At 38.6% G+C, this 24,219-nt stretch overlaps 1 protein-coding gene across 4 annotated transcripts in view; it reads left to right on the forward strand.

Annotated features, from left to right (window-relative positions):
* The window catches only part of MAPK14 (mitogen-activated protein kinase 14), a 74,183-nt gene that overhangs the window by 6,024 nt on the left and 43,940 nt on the right, over positions 1–24,219 (forward strand). For all 4 annotated transcript variants that reach the window (XM_047858307.1, XM_047858309.1, XM_047858306.1 and 1 more), the window contains exon 2: positions 18,986–19,115. In XM_047858307.1, coding sequence (XP_047714263.1) covers positions 18,986–19,115 — 130 coding nt within the window. The remainder of the gene's footprint in view (positions 1–18,985; positions 19,116–24,219) is intronic.

Below are 24,219 nucleotides of genomic sequence, written 5' to 3' on the forward strand. Positions count from 1 at the left end.
GTGACAGTTGAGCAAAGACCTGCAGGAAGTGATCTATAACACTGGTTGGACTTGGGTGTGGAGGGAAGAACATTCCAGGCTGAAGGATCAGGAGTTGCAAAGGCTCTGAGGCAAAGGCCTCTTTCTCCAGAATAGCTAGGAGACCAGTCTGGCTAGCACTGAATGAACCAGGGGCCAAATAGTAGTAGAAGAGGGTGGAGGGGCTGCAGATGCACAGGGATCATGAAGGACCTTACTTGGCCTTTTAAGAACTTTTGTAAGAACTGTTAGCATCCATTAGAGGTGCTAATAATACTTCAGGGTAGAATGGAGGAGTCCGATGAGTTGGTGCATTGCCCCAACCCATGCGCACAACTGTCATTCCAGAAGGCTCTGAGTACCGGAGCCAGTACTTCTGTTGGGCCCTAGAAATTCAGGGTATTCCAGTCCAGCTCTTTAAATAACATGGGCTTATTTCACTTTTTCAGGTTTCTGTTGCCAAAAGGAAGGGAGCAAAGAGATTAGCTCTAGACTTCTGCTGACAAAAGAAGATTAGCCTGCTGGCAGGTTGAATGTTTTCTAACTTTTTTGGGCTTCTAGGTTTTTTCGTACTATTGGGTCATATTTTAAAAGACATTTTTACCTGCCTTCAACATTGCAGATCTCATTTATTTTTTGTTTTATTTGGCTCTGCATCTGCTTTACATTCCTCCACCTTCCCCCAATGACTGTTACCTGTTACTAATGTTTTAGCTGTGAGGCTCCAAAGCCATCTCTGTTAACTTGAATAAATTGAAATAGATCGATTAATTTGAATAGATGGAAAGATCTTGCATGTATGTGACCTTACAAAACCCCATAGGATTTATTGTCTTCCTTGCCTTTATAGATACAGGCTTCTCTCCTCTTTCACGGGAGCTATCCCCCTTTTACTGCTCTATCATCTAGTTGCGGAAAATAAGTGTTCCTAAACACAGATTCCCATGGCAACATAACAAAAAGGTAATAGAACAAATGTTTATTTTGTCTGGCTGCTGTCTGAGTAACTTTAGACCCTGAACACGTTGGCTCCTGTTACTTTGAATGATGTTGTTACAGATTTCCTTGTTTTCCTCAAAACCTCTAGGCCTTGGTGGTATTGTCACTGTGCCTGTGACATGAAGGAAGGTATGTGAGTATGTGTGTTTTACTGTCAGTCTGCCCACAAGTATGCATTGGTTGCTTTTGCAGGCTTATGGTCCAGAGTGTAGGCATCACACAACACACAAGCATGCCACAAAAAAAAAAAAAAAAAAAAGGCAAAAAAGCATACCAACTGTCCCCTTTGTTTTCTTGAATTCATTAATTCAATATTGGCAGTGCTAAGCACTGTGTTAGGTGTTGTGTTTATAAAGATTAAAAAAAAAAAAAAACTGAAAAAGCAGGAAGGGTGCCTGCTTTTGAACATATCAGTCTAAAAGGGACACGTTTACAATGGTTCCTCAGAAATTGCTTTGGATGTCCTCTGTAGCTGTTCTATTCTGCATTCTTTCACTTAAGTTGCCATCTCATATCTACCTTTAGGTTTCTACTGCTTCCCTTGAAATTTTCTTTTAGATTCTTTTGTGTCTCTCTTGACTCCAGTGATATACTGGTCACTTTTTATATCTAGGGCAACTTTGTGTAAGGATATGTATTGGAAATCTGTGTCAGAGAAGCCTTTTCATCTGATGATTCAGATCTAGAAAGTGATGACATCAGCACGTGCCCACAATAGGTCAGAACTTCTTCTTTTGATCTGCCTAGGGCTCAGGGAGGCTGTGTTTTAGGGGAAGCAAGGGACTGTGAGGGTAGAGGTCCTTTAGATTCTTAACCCAGTCCTGTACTTCCACTTGGGATGGTGCCCTTAATCATGCCCTTAGTCTGTCCTGTGACATTCAGCCTGAAGTGTCTGGGTTATGCAAGTGTAATATCGAATTCTTCTTTTTTGTATTTCCTCATTCCTGTGGTAAAAAGAACTTTATCCCCAGAAATAAATGCTTTATTCTTAATATCCCCAAGAGCTATTTCTTTCTTTTTTTTTTTTACCCCCCTCTTCTGTGATATCCATGTAGGGCTTTAGCTAACTTGAGCCTCTTGAACTTAGACTTTTGCATAATAGTTTCTATTTACGTTTTCTGCTCCAGGCTACCAAATGCTGGGAAAATCTTAGTTATCTTCCTCATTTGGTGTAATAAAATCAGGCTTCCTAATGATTTTAGTATTAAATCGAAGTGAAATATCGATGTTGACATCTTATATTGATAAACTTCTAATAGTTTTCTTGACATTATACGTTTGTCTTGCTTCATTTTCTATTCCTAGTTTAGCGTCCTAAGTGCCTTCTTTATGCTTTGAATGATCTCCTTTGAGGTTAGCAATCTCAATAAGTTAAATGATATCGATGCTAAAGGGAACCAAAGGGAGGAAAATAGCAAATTAAGAAAACAGACAGTTTCATGAACATCTATCAAGCTGTGTTTACATTTCCAAATATAATATAACCTAGGGTTACTCAACCTATTGACATTTTGGGTGAGATAATTTTTTTTGTTGGTGGGGGGCTCTTAGGCATTGTAGGATGTTTAGCAGCATCCCTGTACCCTACTTGTTAGATGCCAGTAGCAACCTCCAGTTGTGACAACCAAAAATGTCTCTAGACGTTGCCATATGTCCCCTGGGGACAAATCACCCTTTGTTGAGACCTACTTATATAACCCTACATATTTGGATTGATTAGCCCTGAGGAAAAACTAGATAGGATAACTTGAACCTTCCACCTCCAAAAAGATAGAAAAACTATACTTTCTGTGCATATTCTTTTTGAATTTATCATCTGATACAATCTTAACAGTAGCCTTGCTCATTCACTTGTATGTCCATATTTGTATTTCCAAACCTTATCTCAGAAATATCTAACCCTTTGGATTTCAAGTCCATTGAAATGTAATGTTTCATGCTTTCCCTTGATAATTTTTCTACACATTGCTTGAGGATGATCTCAAATGTGGCACTAACTACCCTACGAATAGATTGATGTTATAAGCTTATATGGTTCATCCTAAGAGATATGGAGGTGATGTTTGAAGGAAGCTTTCATTGGCACTGATAAATGACAGTGCTCATGAAAACTGCAATCGTATAATGAGTCAAGTACCTGAAGGTTTCTGTAACTAATATTAAGGCAGCATGATTTTGAGAGTTAGAAATGTGTGTGTATATGTATTCGTTTATGCTTTAGATTTACTGTAGTGAAGAAAATCTGTTGGTCATCCATTAGTGTTAAATGTCCATCAATGTTAAAAGAAGTAGACATAAAATATAAGTGAACTGTGTATATAAAAAAGGTATTGATGTGTCTGGAGGTATGGGTGCATTGTGGGCTTTTGTAGTTTGAGTGGTGTCGTGGAAGAAAAAGCATTTGAAGATTATTTTGAAAGATGGGTAATATTTGGAGAGGAGGAAAGGGAATGTTTTAAGGTAACAGGAGAAAACATAACTAAGAGAATTAGTTATGAGATGGACTAGCTTGACAGCAAGAATATCTCAGGTAGGGTGAACCCAGTTGTGGTTCTCATTCCGGTTGTACTTCAGAATCATTTGTGGAGCTTTTGTAGATTCTGGTTGTACTTCCGAATCATTTGTAGGCACTTGGGTCCTACACCCAGAAATGAAGAACTAGGTCTGGAGTAGGGCTAAGGCAGTTGCATTTTTCTAGGCCATGGAGGGCTGTTAAAGTTTCTTGAGTTGTAAAGTATCGAGAGAAAAGTGTTTTAAAATTGATACTGACTGGAGTGTGTAGAATGGATTGGAAGAAGCAAATGTATTGCTTTTAAAGGTCTTCAGTGATTTGTTTATGTGAGTATTTATTCTGACTCCCCAGCTAGATTTCTCAGTTTCTTGAGGTCAAGAACTACCTGTTTTGGTATGTATTTATTAATCTTGCATTATGTTCCAGGTACTGGAGGATACACAGATCACCTATAGCTTCTGCTCTCCTTCATGGTTTAGGTTTGGAAACAAATAATAAAGGGATTTTTTGTTTTTTGTTTTAGTTCAGTGTCTAAAATTTTGGCTACATTATGTTGCTTATTGTAGTCTTAGATCCTATCTAATTGCTGAATAATGCATATTTTAACTTGAGGAAACTATATTTTAGTTATCCATATCATGACAACAAATGATCAAGGATTTGGTCCCTCAATTATATTTTAATTTCTCTATTTTACTGTTATCTCAGAGGTTTACTCAACCTCAGATTTGAGAATAAGAGATCTAAAAATACATATTGAGAATCTACTATGTGTTAAACCCCATGCTGGAAGCTGATTGTGAAACTATTTTATAATGGCATGTTATTTCAACTTAAAACATTTAAATTTTTTTAAATGTTTATTTATTTTTGAGAGAGAGAGATAGAATGCAGGTGGGTCAGGGACAGAGAGAGAGGGAGACACAGAATCTGAAGCAGGCTCCAGGCTCTGAGCTGTCAGCACAGAGCCCGACGTGGGGCTTGAACTCACGAGCTGTGAGATCATGACCTGAGCCGAAGTCGGACGCTCAACTGACTGAGCCACCCAGGCACCCCTCAACTTAAAACATTTAAAACTATCTTTAATAGTTCGTAAAGTAGTCACATAATCTTATTTGAACCTCAAAACAGCATTGTGAGATAAAGAGAGCTGGTGATACCCCCATTTTATTGATTTGGGAACAGGCTTGTAGAAACTTTGTCTGAGATCACCTGCTAGGAAGTGTCAGAACCAAAACTAGAACTCAGATCTTTTGACTACTGGTTTACTTTTCTCTGTATCACACCGCATACGTTTATGCTTAATAGAAAATTTTGAGATTAGAGCATCAAAATCCTGCAGAGACCATTCACTAGGATGAAAAGTAGCTTTGTTAAATGGAATTCCAGTGATTTTCCTTGGGCAGTAAAAAGATTCTTAAGTAATACAATATTCCCAAAAGTAACTGAGATATCTCGAAAATTCCAATATTTTGTTTAAAAAAATCAAGTCACTATGTTTAGTGATTTAAAAATATGACCATAAATTATTTGATGCTTCTCCTTTACAGAGGTGGAGCTCATAATCTTCACCCTCAGTGAAGGTTGGACTTACTGACTCACTGTTCTAATATATATTGATATATATTGATTCTAATATATATTGTGTAGTAATGATGGAGTGTGATTTCTGAGGGCAGGTCATAAAAGATATGTGGCCCCCATCTTGCTCTTTTCTCTGAACGTTTCTCTGAAATGAGTTTCTCTAGAGCAGTTTTTCAACTTCAGCATTATTGACATTTTGGGCCAGATAACTCTTTGCTGTGAGGGATGTTTAGCAGTATCCCTGGCCTCTACCCATATAGAGATGCCAATAGCACCCCCCTCCCCAGCCCCCTCAACACTGCCCCCCCTCAGGTGTAATAGGCAAAAATGACTCAGCCATTATCCAATATCCCCTGGGGGAAAACTGCCTTCTGTTGAGAACCACCACTTCAGGGACAGCCAGCAGCTATGCTGAGAAGACACCCAAGCAGTCCTGAAGAGAAGCCCGCATTGCGAAGAACTGAGGCCTGCCAAAGCCATGTAAGGTAGCCATCCTGGAAGTGGCGCTTCCAGCCTCGGTCAAGCCTTCAGATGACTGTAGCCAACTAAGGCCAGCATCCTGACTGCACCCTCATGAGAGACTATGAGCCAGAACCACTCAGCATCCTGCTCCCCAATTCCTGACTCACAAAAACTGTGAGATAACAAATCTTGTTTAAGCTACCAAATCTGGGGGTAATACATTAAATGTTACTGTAAAATATATGTCATATAAGATGGAGAGTCACAGACGAAGCAAACCAAAAATTGTGAAGGCACATTAATGGCTGTTACATGCATCTATAGATACTCATGTTCATAGCATATACTTGTAAGGGTGCTTTTCTGGATATGAAGCCTATCAGCACTATTACTGTAAAAGCCTTTTAATTGTAGTAGCAAAGCAAAGTTCATTGATTGTAATACTAAATAGTTACAATGTAGCATGGTTAGTTTATTTCATATTTGCTTGCATGCAGTTAAAAATTATTTAATGATAACTTCAAAACGTTTGTTACCGAAGTTTTCAAACACAAAAGTAGAGAAGATAAACCCATGGTGACAACATTCTAATGAGGCTTGGGAAAATAATGCCACATGTAATAAAATAATCCACATGTAATATTTTTGTAATCAACATGAGGTAACTATTGTTCTTGATGCATATGTATCATTTTGCATTTGCAATAAAAAAAATACGTTAACAGGGGCACCTGAGTGGCTCAGTTGGTGGAGCGTTGGGCTCTTGGTTTCAGCTCAGGTCATGATCCCAGGTTGGTGGGATTGAGCCCCACGTCGGGCTCTGCGCTGAGCATGGAGCCTGCTTGTGATTCTTTCTCTCCCTCTCTCTCTGCCCCTTCCCTGCTTGTACTGTCTCTCTCTCTAAAATAAAAAATAAAGTAAAAAAAAATATGGTAACAGACACCACTGTGGCATTTATTTACTTATTTATAAAGTTTATTTGTTTATTTTGAGAAAGAGAGAGAATCCCAACTAGCCTCTGTGCTGTCAGCACAGAGTCTAATGTGGGGCTCAATCCCAGGAACCATGAGATCATGACCTGAGCCAAAATCAAGAGCTGGAGGCTTAACTGACTGAGCCACCCAGACATCCCTCCACTGTGACTTTTAAAGCTTCAATGAAGAAATATCTTACAAAAATCATTTTATTTTCTTTCTTGTTTTGTTTTTGTTTTGTTTTTTAGAAGGGGAGGGGGAATGAGCAGGGGAGGGACAACAGGAGAGAGAGAGAGAGAGAGAGAGAGAGAGAATGAACCTTAGGCTCTGCACCCAGAGCAGTGTGTGGGGCTCGATCTCACCACCTTGAGATCATGACCTGAGCCGAAATCCTGAGTCCAATGTTTAACAAACTGAGCCACTCAGGTGCCCCAGTTTGGATTTTTAGACTGCACGTCTAAGTGAATTTCTGCATTGTTTGAATTTTAGTTTTCATCGGGCTAATAAAAACTGAAGCAATTGCGAAAAACATTTTTGCTCCAGTTGCTTAGAAGTTTTGCAGCAAGAATTGGGCCAATCAGGAGTGGCAAGTATCTTGCATATGTGTTGTCATGCCCTGAATTCCAGCCACATAACTAGTGTCCCTGATAAATCCTGTCACAAATACATTTTCCTATCTGAATGAGATTTTCATGAAAATACTGAATTTGCATAAAAGTTCTTAATAGTTATGTAAGGCAAGTTATGCGGTCAATTAAATTCCTTTTTCCATTCAGGGTACTAATCCGTTGATAGGGTTTTTTATATGTTATTTGTGTTTTGAGCTTCTTTGAGAGGAATATTTAAAACTGAAAAGCTAGAGAACTGGTCATGTTGTACATACTTGTAACAATTGTGTTAATAACATCTGTTGTTCTGCCCATAAGTATGAAAGTGTTATTGTAAGAAACTAAATTCCACTTAAAAGTACTATATATAGTTGCAAATAGTCAAATAATTTTGTGATTTTTTAAAAAAAAATCAAAGTGTTATTTAGAAAAAGTATTTGAGAGTTAGTGAAGATATTTAAAAAAAAAACTAACAATGTTTCAAATGTTACAAGTTTTAAAAGTCCGTTTTAAGTTTCTTGCTTCTCTGAATATTTTTTGAGGTTCCTAAATCAAAACTTGAGTTCTAGTTTTTGCATAAATTTGCCTTATTTTCATGACATTATTTCCAAAATGGAGGGGTAGAGCATAAAAATAAAAAACTACAGGGATACTTGCACATTTGCCTGAATTTAGAAGAAAGGAAAAGTGGATTTCTGTAATAGAGGGAGATGTGTGCCAAAAAATATTTCCAGTATGCTGTAGATTGAAATTTGTATCAGGTGTTCTAGGTAAAGAGAAAGTTCCCAAGTTAGTAGTATAAATTACTTAGTTATTTAAAAGGCACATTTTAAAGGCTGTTATCAATTAACCTGAATTCAATTGGAAAAAAGTCTCACACTGTATGATCGGGAGAAGAGATGTCATGTTTTTGCAAACTATTTCTTTCCCCTTAGATACACATTCAAGTCTATTTATTTTGAGAGAGAGCGCACACGCGCACGAGCAGGGGAGGGGCAGAGAGAGAGAGAAAAAATCCCAAGCAGGCTTCATGTCAGCACAGAGCCGGGCGTGGGGCTGGATCCGGTGAACCGTGAGATCGTGACCTGAGCCCAAATCTAGTTGATGTTTAACCCCTTGAGCCACCCAGGTACCTCTCCCCTTAGGTATTTTAGTTAATTTAATGCACTAATGAGAATTTGTTAATTCATTGTAACTACAAATTTTAATATATTTAAATTTTTCATTAATTTCCAAAAATAAAATTGTGTTTGTCTTTTTAACCATGATTGAGGGTTCATTTTTTTTCTCATTAACATCATTCAGGGATCAGTGAAGTCATCTATGACCATTGAAAGAAACTGTAAAACCACTTCTGATCCCCACAGATTACTCAGAGACTTGTCAGGTGATTGCTCATTCTTCATTCTGTTTGCGGAAAACCCCAATTGTTTTTTGAGGAAAGACCTGGTGCTGTCATTTGTACACTCCCACACTCTGTGAGTGTGGGCACTTGTCCTCGGTACGCAGCCCCTCGCCTTTCTTAAGGGGCTGTCTCTCTTCCTCTACCTAGCAGCTCACCTGGCTGGGAGAGTGTGTTGATCTGCCTCTACTTTGCTACACAAAATCTGCAAGCTGGGTGCCAGCCACGGAGCAGAAACAAAACCTGTGTCTCTAAACCTGTCAAAAGCTCAGTTGGTGAAAATCCTCTTTGGAGGATTCTGAGGAACATGGAACTTACTGTCTTTTTTTCTAAACACACTTAAGAGTTCCTCTTTGATTAAGTCCGTCAGAGAGCAGAGTGCCATGCTATTATGTACTCTCCACCCACCTTTGCTAATAATGAACTGTATGTTGGCTTTATGAAAGTCTCCACTGATGGATACTCTAAGAAAAGAACCATCAGAAACCCACTATTATATTTGTGTAAGAATGTTGATTAGGACATTTTTACAACATTATACAGTGTCTCCTTCATAAACGTACACAGGAGGAACTTTTCTCCGGTTTTACTACAGGAATAATTATGCCTTTCTTCAGTTCTCCTGAGTACCCAGTTTGTTTTTATTATATGGTTCCTGTGACTCATGTCTTAACTGGTTGTGTTCTCTTGTTGTGTGATGGCTTTAGTGGACTCAGAGCCAAAATTGAGACCCACCTCTAATGGGTATTTAGAAAGGACCTCACAATATACATTTTTTTTTCAATTTTTTAAATGGTTGTTTTTGAGAGAGAGCGTGATTGGAGGAGGGGCAGAGAGAGAGGGAGGCACAGAATCCCAAACAGCCTCCAGGCTCTGAGCTGTCAGCACAGAGCCCGATGCGGGGCTTGAACTCACCAACTGCAGGATCAAGACCTAGGCTGAAGTGGGACGTAACAGCCACCCAGGCGCCCCTCATAATATACATTTGTATATTAACCTCATCCGTCCAGAGTTTATTCTCCTGTAATCACTGTCATTTCAAATTATGTATGTACAGTTCCAGGCTGCTTTAAATCCATTGTGGAATAAAGTAGGATAAATAAATTTAGAAGTTAAACAATTATATTAGGATATATTAAGAATCTAGTAAGCCAGTTTTTTTCAGGGAGGGAGGAGGCAAGTATGAATGTGTACTTAACCATTCAGTTTTATTTAATGAATATTAGATCCTATGCACTGGATTCATAGCAGATGAGTGACTGTGACATAACTGCTTTCAGTGAGTTTTACATTTTTTTCTTTAGTTTTTTCTTTACCATATCAATAACTTTACAAAATGTGAGTTAATTTTAGAACTTTGGGAGACTTTATGTGAATTTACAGTTGGAGGAAAAACTTATCAAGCAATGTATCCTGAGTTTTAGTTTGGAGAACCTCACCAGTGTAAAGATAATTCCATTTTATGATGTTGTTCATGAAAACAAGGCTTTTATTTGTAGCTCTAATTTAAAAAATGTGATTAAGAGGCCCAACTGGTAATACTAGTAAGTGAATCATTATCATAAAGGCAAAGCCAGTAGCTGCTCCTTGGGTTGCCCTTAATCCTGGGCAGTTTGGCATTCTGGAAAAAGAGTGAACACTGAAATTAGACCAATCTAGGTTTGAATCCCACTGTGTATGAGTTACATGACCTTGGGTGAGTTGTTAATATTTCTGACCATCAGTTTCTTATTTTGGAAAGTAAATATAACTATCTCAAAAAGTTATTATAAGGATTAAACATTTCCCAGATAGTATGTGACATGGTCAGGTATTCAGTAAATTTGAATTTCTTTCCTTTGGGTATTTAATTGGTTTTATTAGGTGATTAAGAAATTGTTAATAATTTCTGCTTTGGGTGATTACAGTGTTCAATTTAGGATGAAATGAGTGATTTCTCCTCTCTCCAAACATTGTTTTGATTAGTGATAGTAACGGGAGGCTAGGTCAGAGCAGTTAAATGCTTAAAGCAGTGGTGTTGGGGATGGGTCGTATGTTCCTTGTTTCAGTAGCTTTGCTATAGGGATTTTGCTTAACTGATAAACAGAAAGCAGTTTCTCTGAACAATTCCTGCTTGTTCTCTTTTGTAAGCGTATTCTGTTTTAAAAAGTGTAAGTGTATGTCCTTTGAAGTAAAAATTATTCTAGGGAAATCATGCAATTATTGATGAAGCAGTATGAATTAAGATGTCCATTGTAGTAGTTTTTATAGTATTTGTGTATGTGAATGAATAGAATGGCTATAATGCCCATCAGTAAAGAGAATAGTTAAGTAGATTGTGGTGCAGATATTTAAGGAAATTACTGTAAATTATTGTTTAGTAAAATGGAAAATGCTTATGGCTTACGAACAGAGGATACAAATTTATGTTCTGTGAGTATAGCTATGTAAGTATCATTTGAAGGAGATACAATGTTAATAGTGGCTTTATTAAAGTTAGTACCTATTTTTTATTTTAGGTTAATAGAACAATATAGATGACTTATGCTTGTAATTCACTAATGACCTTATTAAAAGATATAAGCTCATTTTTTAAAAAAATCAGAGGATAGAAAAATATAAATAAGTAAAAATGTTAAAATTCTGAATATTTTAGATATTTCTTGTCTGCACATGTATATATACATGTACAAGTACACTTTTTTTTTCCACAGATAGGCTCATTCTTTACTTCTGAAAGTTGTTTCTTCCCATCAATAATATAACATGTACATGTTAGTACTCCGTGGAGATTCTTGTTAATGGCTACAATATATGGGAGAATGTACCATAATCTAAATTCTCTGTCGTTGGACATTAAGGTCATTTCTGGTTTTGTTCTTGTGAACAGGCTGCAGTAAACATTTGCATATTTTGAACCCAATTTATATATTATATGTAATTTTTATTATTTTTATTTAATCTAATTTTTTTAGAGAGAACACACAAGTGAGAGAGTGTGAGTGTTATTTTTATTTAATCTAATTTTTTTAGAGAGAACACACAAGTGAGAGAGTGAGAGCAGGAGAGGGGCAGAAAGAGTGGAGGGAGGAGGGGGAGAGAGAGAATATTAACCCACACTGGGCTCGGTCTCACGACCCTGAGATTGTGACCTGAGCCAAAATCAAGACGCTTAACCAACTGAGACACCCAGGCACCCCATAAGTACATTTTTTTTTTAAGTTTTATTTAAGTAATCTCTACACCTCACATGAGGCTGGAACTCACAACTTTGAGATGAAGAGTCACATGCTCTTGCGACTGAGCCAGCTGGACGCCACTATATATAAATTTATATACTCAATGTATATATTTTTGAACCCGCTTTGTAGAAACGTCAACTGTGTATAGTTACACTGTGTTGTTGGGCGTTCTTTGCTTTCATGTATGTTTCATAATCTCAGATGGCAAGTTCTGTGATATCAGGTACTATGTTTAGTGTTTCTTTTATATCCATAAAGCTCTCGTGAAGGAGATATTTCAGCAAATACTCAGGAAGTGATACTTTGGTATTTGTAAGAAACCACATCATTGACTCCATCAGTGTCCTAAATTCACAGGGAGTAGTTAGAACTTTAGGGATTGAGAAACTTCCCCTACATAAAGTAATGCATCCAGAGTGAAAGTTTTTTCTTCTGAAATGCTTATTAATGCTATCCTGAGTTCAATGTAAAATTACAAGAAATACTTTGTCCATATGAAATGCAATTAATTATAGTAGGAAGCATTTTAGAAAAGCAGAGTTCATACAATTAGGATATATTTAAAATGGACTGAACTGTTGGCCAAGTTGAACTTGATTATTCTTTAAGAGTTCCATACAGAGATCCATTAAGGAGTCATTCAATGGTATCCATTAAGAGTTCGTGCTTGAAAACATACCAGTTGAATCTGAATCTCAGCTCTGCCATTTTCTGTCCATACTGTGGGCACATTGTTTAATCGCTTTGTGCCTCAGTTTTCTCATCTGTACAATGGAAATAATAATAATGTCTTTTTCTTTTAAGAGAGTGAGAGCATGCACCAGCTGAGGAAAGGGGCAGAGAGAGAGAGAATCCCAAGCAGGCTCCATGCTCAGCAGGGAGCCCAATGCTGGGCTTGATCCCATGACCCTGGGATCATGACCTGAGCCAAAACCAAGAGTTGGACGCTCAACCAAATGAGCCACCCAGGCGCCCCGATAATGATGTCTTTTTGATAAAGATGTTCATTTATGTAAAGATCTAAAAACAGTATCTTGCAATAACAAAGCACTCAATGATTGTATGTTTTTAACATTACTATCAGTTTCTTGTTGGATGCTATTGAATTTATTTTTCTTTTAAGATTTTATTTTTAAGTAATTCTACACCCTACGTGGGGCTCGAAATTACAACCCGAGATCATAAGTCGCACGCTCCACCGACTGAGCCAGCTGGGTGCCCCTGGATGCTACTGAATTTGTAAAAATTGAGAGCCAAATAATAAAGTTGAAGATTTTTCTTTCATGTTTCAGATAACTGCATTACAAAATACTCTTTCATGCTTTTGTTAAGCATATTTTGAGAGTGTGCCCCTGCCGGGCATTATGCTAAGTACTGTGCAATACAGAAGTGATAAACCAGAAGACAGTAACTGCCCTCCAGGTGCTTACGATGAATGGGAAAGGCAGACATTATTAATGTCTAATAATTAAGCTTTACTATAGGCCAGGCCCTTTTGCTAAAGCTACTACAAAAGTTATCACATTTAATCTTAACAAGCATTCTCTTTATTAGATACGTACCTTATCCTCATTTTATATATAAGCCCGAGAGAATTTAATTAACTTTCTCAAGATTATATAGCTACTAAGTAACAGAATTTGAATTAAAATCCAGATTGTCTAATACCAAAGCCCTAGCCCTTATTTAACCACCCTGCTGGGTGGCAAATAAACATACAGTAATAAATTGTGATTATTGGGATAGGGTACTGATTAATCCTAGCCTACCTTTTGCTGAATAGATACAGGAGTCAAATAGAGATGAAAATATGTACTTTATTACTGTAAAGCTGGCATGGAGAACAGCTTGGACAGGCAGCTCAAGTAGCCTTCTTATTTTTTCCCTACTGAGTTGAACTTGCACATTCAGTCATAGGCAGGTCAGCTAGAAACCTGATGACATTCCTTGCTCCAGGAGGTCCCCAAGGGCTTATCAGTGGAGGAGAGAACATGTTCAGCCTACAGGTGGGCAGGCAAACTGAGGTGGAGAGTTGAGGAGGATGGGTCACATAGCAGGGTCCATTTTCTGTCTCCCAAGAGCCATTGAGGGGTTTAGAGAAGAGTATAAGTTTAGTTGGTACTTCCAAGAGGGAAGACGTTATTATTTTATGGGTTTGTAGGAACAGGAGTGGGAGAGAAGAGAACACCCCCTCCCTTTTTGTAGGATAAGGAAGGAAACAAGAAGGAGGGTGTTGTGACAGAGAATAACAGACCTGTTGATACATCTCTGAGGGGGATGGCTATTTAAACCAATGCTTGAAGAAGAAGGATTCGGCTGTAGGGTAGAGTGGAGGTGGGAGAGAAGAGCAGCTCCGGAACCAGAAACAGCCTGTCTGAAGAGTTTAAGGAACTAAAAGGAGCCAGCATGTTCAAAACATAGTGGCTGGGGGAAAGGAAAGAGTCATGCAGGAGCAGGTTAGAGTGGTCATTGGTGGTCAGGTCATCTGAGCCTTGTAGGCTATGATAGGAAACTTGCATTTTATTTTATGTACCAAGGAAATTTCTTGAAGGATTTGAAAGCAGTGGGTAGTGTCATCTAATTTATATTTTTAAAAGATTGAATTGGATGCTTGTGGTGAGTGTATTAGAATGTAACAAAACAGGGGCGCCTGGGTGGCTCAGTCGGTTAAGCGTCCAACTTCGGCTCAGGTCATGATCTCACGGTCCGTGAGTTCGAGCCCCGTGTCAGGCTCTGTGCTGACAGCTCAGAGCCTGAAGCCTGTTTCAGATTCTGTGTCTCCCTCTCTCTGACCCTCCCCCATTCATGCTCTGTCTCTCTCTGTCTCAAAATAAATAAAAGTTAAAAAAAAATTTTTAAAAAGAAAAAGAATGTCACAAAACAGGAGGTAGGGAGACCAGCAGAAGAAGGCAGGCTGGTGACGAGGATGATTTGGACTAGTATGTTAGCAGTGCAATGAAGAGAAGTTGAATTAGAGATGTATTTTGGAGATGGGAAACTACAAGACTTGCTGATAGGTTTGGATGGGGACCAGGAGGCTGGAGCTGGAGGAAAGGGAGAAAACAAGTGATACTCAGATGTCTGACTTGAGCAATTGGATGGAAAGTCCATTTATTGAAATATAAGAGACAAGGAGAGGAATAGTTATAGGTGTTTTGAACTTGCTAAGCTTTAGGGTGCTTATGTGTTTTTCATATGGAGATGTTAGGAAGGCAGTCAGGCTCAGAGAAGGGATTTCAGTGAGAGATTTGGGAGTTTTCAATATAAGATGGCATTTAAGTCTTGGACATAGATGAGATTATCCAGAAGAATGTAGGAGAGAGAAGAGGGCCTAGTGCCATGCCCTCAGGAACTAACAGAGTTCAAGTAGAGGAACCACATGCAATGAGGACAGAGAGGGAACTGCCATAGAGGTCACAGAAAACCAGTAGAATGTGCTGATACGGACTCCAGAATGGAGAGTGTTTAGAGAAAGGGGAAGTGTTAACCATGTCAATTTCTAATCCAGAAAAGTGGCAGTTGGATTTGGTAACAGGTCATTAATGACCCGAGAAGAACGGTTTCAGTGTAATGGGTTGAGGAAAGAATGGGAGCCAAGGAAATGACTCACACCTTAAGATACACATGAATTACCTGGAGATCTTGTCAAAATGTAGATTCTACTTTAAGGCCTGAGATTCTGCATTTCTTTTTTTTTTTTTTTAATTTTTTTTTTTTCAACGTTTATTTATTTTTGGGACAGAGAGAGACAGAGCATGAACGGGGGAGGGGCAGAGAGAGAGGGAGACACAGAATCAGAAACAGGCTCCAGTCTCTGAGCCATCAGCCCAGAGCCCGACGCGGGGCTCGAACTCACGGACTGCAAGATTGTGACCTGGCTGAAGTCGGACGCCCAACCGACTACGCCACCCAGGCGCCCCTATTCTGCATTTCTAAAGAGCTCCCACATAATGCCAGTGTTGCTGGTCTGTGGAATGGCAGAGGTAAAGACTTCACTGTGGGTTAGAGTTATGTGGCGGGCTTCATAAAATATAGATTGCTGGACCCACTTCAGGGTTTCCAACTCAGTAGGTTTAGGGTGACACCTGAGAATGTGCATTTCTTATAAGTTCCCAGGTGACACGAATGCTACTGGTCTAGGAACCATACTTTGAGAACCCTTGGAGAACATTAACTGTAGTGAGGAGCTTTCAAGGTTAAGTTTTTGTTTGTTTGTTGAGGGTGGGAAATAACTAGAGCATATTTATGTTGATGAGAATGATCCAAAAGATAGGCAGAAACTCAGAATGGAGAGAGAAAAGGAATGAAGGAGTAAAGAACTTGAAAGGAGGAGGGAGATGGCTCCAAAGTGAGAGGTCTTGGATTTTTGTAAGAAAGGACATGTGTTCTTAGAGCAAGAGACAAAGCAGAGAAGATAGGTCCAACTGCAGGTGGGTTTGTAGACTTACCCAGGAGGCAGATGGAGCTTCCCTTTGATGGTTTCTATTTTCCCAATGAAGCCAAGGACAACTTTGAGGGAAGAGAGTGAATTGGAGGTTTGAAAAGAGTGACAGTGTCAAATGATGACTTTGAGTAAGAAAATGGACTTCCTAGGGGGAAAAAAATGGCAGTTTTAGGGCACTTGGGTGGCTCGGTTGAGTGTCCAGCTCTTGGTTTCAGCTCAGGTCATGATCTCACGGTTCATGAGTTCAAGCCCCGTGTTGCGTTCTGCACTGACAGTGCAGAGCCTACTAGGGGTTCTCTCTCTTCCTTTCTCTCTCTCCCTCTTTCTCCGCCCCTTCCCTGCTCATATTCTTTCTCTCAAAATAAATGAGTAAACTTAAAAAAAAATTCTTAAAAAAAAAAGTGGCAGTTTTGAGAGCCTTATTTGAGGGCAAGGCCAGAAATTAAGAATGAAACCAGTCTGTATGATTGTCCATTTTTTTTTTCTTCAACCACAATTTGTTCTTGGATTCAGACAAGGGAAATAAAAATAGTTGAGATCACCCAAAGTCAGACTTTATCCAGGTGAGTATAGGAGAGAGAGGCAAACACACAAGGGAACATGCAGTCTAAGCCAGGCGAGAAGGAAAATGAAGATGGGAGAGGGCTTGAAGGGTCGAATCAGGCAATGACGATGAGGTCCACAAATTGTTGTAGTCAGGATACAATTAAACTAGAAGTAAACTGAAAGGCAAAGAAGGTTTGTGATGGAAAACGGGTGCTGGCATTCAAAATTGTGTAGGCAGGGCAGCTTTTGGTGGAGATAGAGGTCCAGGGTGTGACCATGGAGGTGGCTGGACGAGGTGGAGTTTCCTGGAGAGGTCAGGAAACCGAGAGGCCAGGATGTTGGATGTGCCTTCCACCTGGATGTTGAAGTTGCCAAGAATGATGACAGATGTTGAGGGTGGAGAGAGACTTTGAGATAGGAACTAACTTTTTGGTAAATAATGGAAAATTCCAGGTCAGTGGATTATAGTAGCAGGGAGAATGGAACTAATGGAGAATTAGAGGCTGGAAGTAGGCATGGTTGGCAAGGAGGACATCTGCCCCACCTGCTAGCTTTGAGGTACCTGGGATGTGCCCGCTAAGGGCAGGGCTGTAAGACAAGTAGTGTCTTCAAGGTAGAGCCTAGTTTCAATTAAATCAAAGAGTTGGAGGGAAGGCTCAGAAAAGGGGTTGAAGATTTACAGGAGTTGATAACAAATTGGGAGTTGAAGAGTAAGGACACAGTGTAAGGATTTGGGAGTGAAGGGAGGGGAACTTCTGGAACACGTACAGAGTCACATGGGAAAGAGTTTGGTCATGGTAGATGATCCCAAAGTCTTGGATGCCCATTAGAGGCTGAGATAAACAGGAGGATGCGGCATGATTGGATTAGCCCAGTCTCTAAAAATGATTAAAATACACATCAGGATTCTTGCTGTAGTTGTCCTACATGATCTAGCCTCTGCCCATGCCTCTGACCTCATTCTTTTCTCCTCTCCCCTTGCTCCCTGTGTCCCACCTACACAGGCCATCTTTGTGCCCTCCAGCACGCCATAGTTTTTCTACCACTGTTTCTTTTTTCCTTTGTTTGCACTAGCTCTTCTGAGAGGCCGCATGGCAAAGTGGTTAATAGCATGAGCTGTGGATCCAGATTCTCTGCTCCTGCCACTTTCTAGCTTTGTGATCATGGTCAAGTTGCTTAATCTCTCCGTGCTTCAGTTTCCGAGTTTCTGACTGGGGGAATGATAATAGCATTCACTTTGTAGGGGTGTTAGGGATTAAAAACTATTTTAATTTTAATTTAAAAAATTAATGTAAAGGGCCTAGAATAGTTTCTGGTATATGATAAAGACTCCATAAATATTAATAATACTGTTGTTGTTTTTTTCTGTTTGACGTTCTTTTTCCCTATACCTTTATATGGCTATTGCTTTCTCATCATTCAGTCGTCTCAGCTCAAATGTACTTCCTCAGACATTCTAGCTAAAGTAGCAAAACCCCACTGGCTGTCTTCATTTGTCCCATTCTGTTTTATTTAGTCCTAACATTCATCACTATTTGAAATTATTTTTATTATCCTGCTCTTCCCTCCCCCCATCCCCTGAGGGCTGAGATTTGTTGACCTGTTCCTTACTACATCTAAGCTTCTAAAAAGTGGCAGATACTTTGTAGATGCTCAGGAAATTGTCGTGCCAACTCATTGCCCTGAAAGCATCCCAAGCCCTCCTCTCTGGTCAGGCAGTATTTGGTGGCAAGGTGACAGTGAAGGCTACATCAGAGAAAACAGAGTCCAGCTCTTTATATATCAGTCTATTGGCTCATGTAGATGAAGTGGCTGCTTATTTTCATGTTAACTGGGACACAACTACATCCATTTTTAAATTTATTGTCTAGCTGCTTTCTACGACCACAGAGTTGTTGAGGAGTTGTGACCAAGACCCTAAGCCTCCCAGAGTCTAAAATATTTACTATCTGGTCCTTCATAGAAAAAATTTTCTGATCCCTGATTTAGATGCATCAAAAAAAAGATGAGAAGGAAACACCATAAATAACAGATTACTTTGGATAGTGGGATTATAGGTTGTTTTAGTTTTTATGTTTATATTTTATACTTTTTATGTATCTTTGTGTAGACCCATTTAATCTGAAAATGGAAAAGCCTTATAAATACTGATTTTGAAATATTTAAAGCACATTTAATGATGAATTCTTCCTGTGTTGTTTTTTTTTTTCCTTAGTGCTGCCTTTGACACAAAAACTGGGTTACGTGTGGCAGTGAAGAAGCTCTCCAGACCGTTTCAGTCCATCATTCATGCCAAAAGGACCTACAGAGAACTGCGGTTACTTAAACATATGAAACATGAAAATGTAAGTTATTCATTCAAGGAAGAATAAATGCTGCTGTTATTTTATGGATAATTTAATATTATAATTTTCCTTTTTAATCTTTTTCAATACAGCTTTTCCAAATTCAGGCATTTTAATAAATGTGACAAAGATATCGTTTAAGTTAAATATAACTTTTTCCTTTCTGTCAGTTTGGGAATTTGAAAGCAATGCCATACTGCAAAAAATCCTAAAATCCTAGAAAATCCTAATACCGTGGGGGCATTTGGGTGGCTCTGTCGGTTGAGCATCCGACTCTTGGTTTCAGCTCAGGTCATGATCTCATGTTCCGTGAGATTGAGCCCTGAGTAGGGCTCTGTGCTTGCCTGCTTGTGACAGCACAGAGCCTGCTTGGGGTTCTCTTCCTCTCTCTCTGCCCCACCCCCACTCTGCTCACTGGCACGAGTGCACACACATACACACACTCTGTCTTCCAAAATAAATAAACGTAAAAACCCCAATGCAGTAAATAAAAGGATGCAATTGCAATGTTAGCTGAAAGAGAAAAAAAACAATTGATTGAAGATACTTACTTTCCTAAATTTAAAAATCAAGTTTAAAAGAATTTATGTGATTGTGTATGAAAGGATCTGTAAAATTTGTAGCATTGTAGAAACAGTGGCGATAGAGATTTTAGAATCATTTGACCCTATGGATTGTTACGGTGTAGAAAAAAATTCAAAATCTGTAAATTTATTACTTGGCTATTCAGACCTTTTCTGTCTTAATAATTGAATTTTTTTCCCATGGTAAGAAAAAAATTACAGAGATGTGATCCTTTATTAACATACCTTTGCTTCCCAAGGTACAAATTTCTTCTACATTGGGAGCATTGAGACTTAAATTTGGAATTGGACTATGGATGCTCTTGTCATTACAGCTGTAGCTTCTTATTTATTTTCATAGTTTGTTTTAATTGCATCCTATTGAGCAAGTTGTTCTCCACAGGTAACTTCTATTCCTGGGTATAGTGTGCATGAGCATCCATGTGCAAACCTGAGTTTTTAAAGAGTTCCGTGCAGAGCTGCAGCCTTCCCAATCAGTGACATGTTTACAAGAAGTTGATATACATGGAAAAAGCCAGCAGGAGAAGCTCCCTTCCAGGGTCTGCATAAAATCAAGGTGGCCTGGCAGCTTAACTGATGCGTTTACATTTGGTTTTTAACACAGTTGAGTGTGTATGCTGTTTTTCATTACACATTAATAAATGTGACAAAGACATTATCATAGCTTTTAAATAAAGAATACTTTGAAAATGGAATACAAGCCAAACATTTATGGAACCCCAAAGCACTTTCAGGAGGCCTTGGGATCCCACCGATGTGGCCAGCGCTCATTTACGAACATCTGGTTTAGATTAGCAGCGCCATACTTTATTGTTCTGCCTCGCTTCATAGACCATTTAAGCCAATGTTTAGGGCAGGGATTCTTTTGGGTTATCTGAATCCATGCCTTGGCTCTTCTACTGGTCATAAGAAACAGCCTTATTTAGTTTTTTGTGCGTTAGTTTTCTGTAATGAGACACTTCAAAATGTGTCTTATATGATATTAGGCTGGTTACATTTGGGTCACTCTGTAGAAACGAAAAGGCCACAGTGATGGGATATAATTGTTCTAATTTAGGAGAGGCTAAAAGCATCTTTTAAAAAAGAGGACTGATAGTATTAGGATTTTAATCTACACAAGGTGTTGTATAAGCAGCTTGCTTAATAGCAGTTGGTCTTTTTATGGTAACATGTTTAGGTTTCAGCAGTATGAATGTAGAACACCTGTACTTAAGTATTGGTGATTTGGTTTTGAACAAAAGAAGGCACATGGCTGAGCGTTTCAGAGTTCTCTCTTCTGTTGGCAAGTATTTGAAGGAGGAATGGGAAGGGGCTAACAGACTTTGACTCCATGTAGAAAAATTCCTGAACGTCAGCCTATTCTACAAACCCTTAGGAACTGACAGTGTAAAAGTAGTTTTACCCAGGGAAGAGCCAAGGCTTCCAAGTAAGTTTAATCGAGGATTTTTAGAGGAATTCCTCTCCTTCATCTTCCTCTTTCTCTTCCTCTTTCTTTTTCTTAAATGACTTTTTTGGGGGTTGCCTGCCTGGCCCAGTCAGTAGAGCATGTGACTCTTGATCTCCGGGTTGTGAATTTGAGCCCCACATTGGGTGTAGCTATTACTTAAAAATAAAATCTGTAAAATAAATAAGTAAATGGCTCTTTTGGGCCACGGTACCTCCAAAAACACCAGGCCTCCAAAAACAGTAGCAGCTTAAAACTCTTGACAATATTAAGTATTGGTAACAAATGTAATTTCTAGGTGCCAAATGCACATGTGATCTTTTCCCCAAAAATGCTGGACTCAGAATCAATATGTCATCTTGAGCTTATTTCTTTTATTAGTGATAACGAATGGCAGACACACATTTACCAGATGGGTAAAGGGGAATGAGCTAGGGAGAATATCCTCTGTGCCTATAAGAGTTATTCTTTGAACAGAGTTACCTGGTGCATTCCTGATTGAACTTGCGACCTTGATCTCATTAACACCTGCTCTAAGGAAACATGAAAGGGGGGCATCTTGCCAGCTGCAGCTTTTTGCCTTCTGGGTAGGTACTGTAAAGATTGCCTGGAGTTAAGGGCCTGGAGATCTGTGCATTTTGAAATTTAAAAGTATTCAAGGAATCCTTTAAAAATTTTTATTTGGGATCTACCTTACCGTGGTAGATCCGGTCATTGTTTCGGTGCACTTGTGTTAAAGATATTAAATATTGTTGGTTTCTGAGTTAAAGTGGGCTTTCTCTTGAGTGTGTGCCAATTTGGTAAAAATGTATCACTTCGTCCATCAGTTTTTGACTGTTGTAGGACAGTCATCAAGGACATTTGCTGATTATTTGTATTGTAAATGTCTTTTCTAAATAATTGATTCCTGGGTTACTTTTGGGTGTCTGAAAGCAGGAGTAAAGAAACAGGCTAAAATATAACTTGAATTAAAAGGAAATTTCCATTCAAGAAATGGGAAATAGGGGCACCTGGGTGGCTCAGTTGGCTCAGCATCCAACTCTTGATTTTGGCTCATATCATGATCTCACGGTGTGGGATAGAGCTCCTTGTTGGGCTCCGTGCTGAGCAGGGATCCTCTCTCCCTCTCTCTCTGCCTCTACCCCACTCATGCTCTCTCTCTCTCAAAATCAATAAACAAACAAACAAACAAACATTTAGCAAAATAAGAATTGAGAAGTGAATAGATTATGGAATGTTCCCCCAAGTTCCCCAGTTTAATGCTGGGAAACTCGTTTTATAGTATTTTCCTTTTCGTGAGTACTCCATAAATACAATTAATGTAATGTAATTAATGTAAAAGCCCACAAAAAATTAAAGATACTTTGATGTAACATGGGTAGTTTTAATCTCATAAGATGTGTCCTTTGAAAGAAATTAAAATTTGATAGACTGTTTGCTAACATGCTTGTGCTGTTATTTTTTCCAAATCAGTTTATTGTGCTTCTTGCAGGCATGCTTCTTAGTCATTTGAATAATTTAGATTAGCTTTGTATCTCAGATTTCGTTACTGGAAGTAGCGGCTTCAGATTGTTTCTGTGATTTGTATTTTGTAATTCTTTATAAACTATAAGGACTGTGATCACCACTTAATTTGGTAATCCACAGAGGGTCAGTCCTTTGTGCTAGGCACCTTCAGTTACACTGCCTCCTTAATCTTCCTCACAATGTGATAAAAATACGCATCCCCCTCTCTTTCATATGAGGAAAATGAGGCTCAGAGAGGATTCCTTTCTTTCATTTATTTAACAAATATTACTTGAGGTGCTATGTGCCAGACAGTATTCCAAGTGCTGGGGTTATTGGAATGAAAAAGACATAAGTTCATGGATCCGGGAAATCACAAACTGACTGTGGAGTTCAGACTTACAGCTGTTTGATTCCAAAATGCTTGTTGTGTTTTCAAATCGAAGTTGGAGCTTTATTTGAAAATATTTTGGACTTACATTGTTTTACTATCTTTGAGGTAACTCTTACATGAAAAATCCTATGTAAATTGACATCTAGTGTTTTAATTTTACTTTAATTTGAGGATTTTCACAATCACAATTGAAATAATGTAAGACAATGTAAATTGTTTTAAACTTTTCCTGTCATTGGGGAGATGGAACATCTCACGTAATAAGAATCAATGATTAAAGAATATTGGAACAGTTGAACAAAATCGACTTCTAGATCTCAGTTACCTAAAGTACAAGTGGGGATGGGCAGAGTAATCAAAAGACCAAAGATCTTAAGCCAGGAGTATATCAGACTCAAGAAAAACTGTTATGGTTTAGATGGAGAAGGTAAAAGAAAATGATGTGACTTAAATTTAAAGCACGATTCAGAGCTGTTATAAGGTCACAGATACACTATTGGTGGGAATGTAAATTGACCTCAGCTTTATGTAGGACAATTTGACAATACTAAGATCCTTAAATATATCAGTATCCTTTGATGCTGTAATTCTATTTGTTGAAATTTATTTTCTGGAAGGAAATACAAGATGTGCAAAATATATATTACATACACATGTACATGCACAGTTGCAGTGTTCCTTAAATGTCCAAAGATAGGAAATTGGTTAATTAACGGTATATACAAATGGTAGAGCATGAAATATATTTGAGGATATGAGAATAGTCATTATATAGTGACAAGGCAGGATATAAAACTGTATGCAGAATATAACCCGAACTTATTTTACATATATCAGAAAAATCAAAGGAGATATCTCAAAATGTTAATGATAGTTATAATGGGTAGTACAGTTATAAGTAATTTTGGTTTTCCTTTTTTTTTTTTTTAAGTTTATTTATTTATTTTGAGAAAGAGAGAAAGCATGAGCAGGAAGGGGCAGAGAGAGGGGGAGAGAGAGAATCCCAAGCAGGCTCTGTGCTGTCAACAAGGAGCCAATGTGGGGCTCGATCTCACAAACTGCAAGGTCATGACCTGAGCCGAAATCAAGAGTTGGACATGTAATCATCTGAGCCACCCAGACATCCCAGTTTTGGTTTTCTTGTATACAGTTGTCTGGGTAATGATCTTACAGGTA

Source organism: Prionailurus viverrinus, chromosome B2 (assembly GCF_022837055.1).
Source record: "Prionailurus viverrinus isolate Anna chromosome B2, UM_Priviv_1.0, whole genome shotgun sequence".
NCBI classification, from domain to species: Eukaryota; Metazoa; Chordata; class Mammalia; order Carnivora; family Felidae; genus Prionailurus; species Prionailurus viverrinus.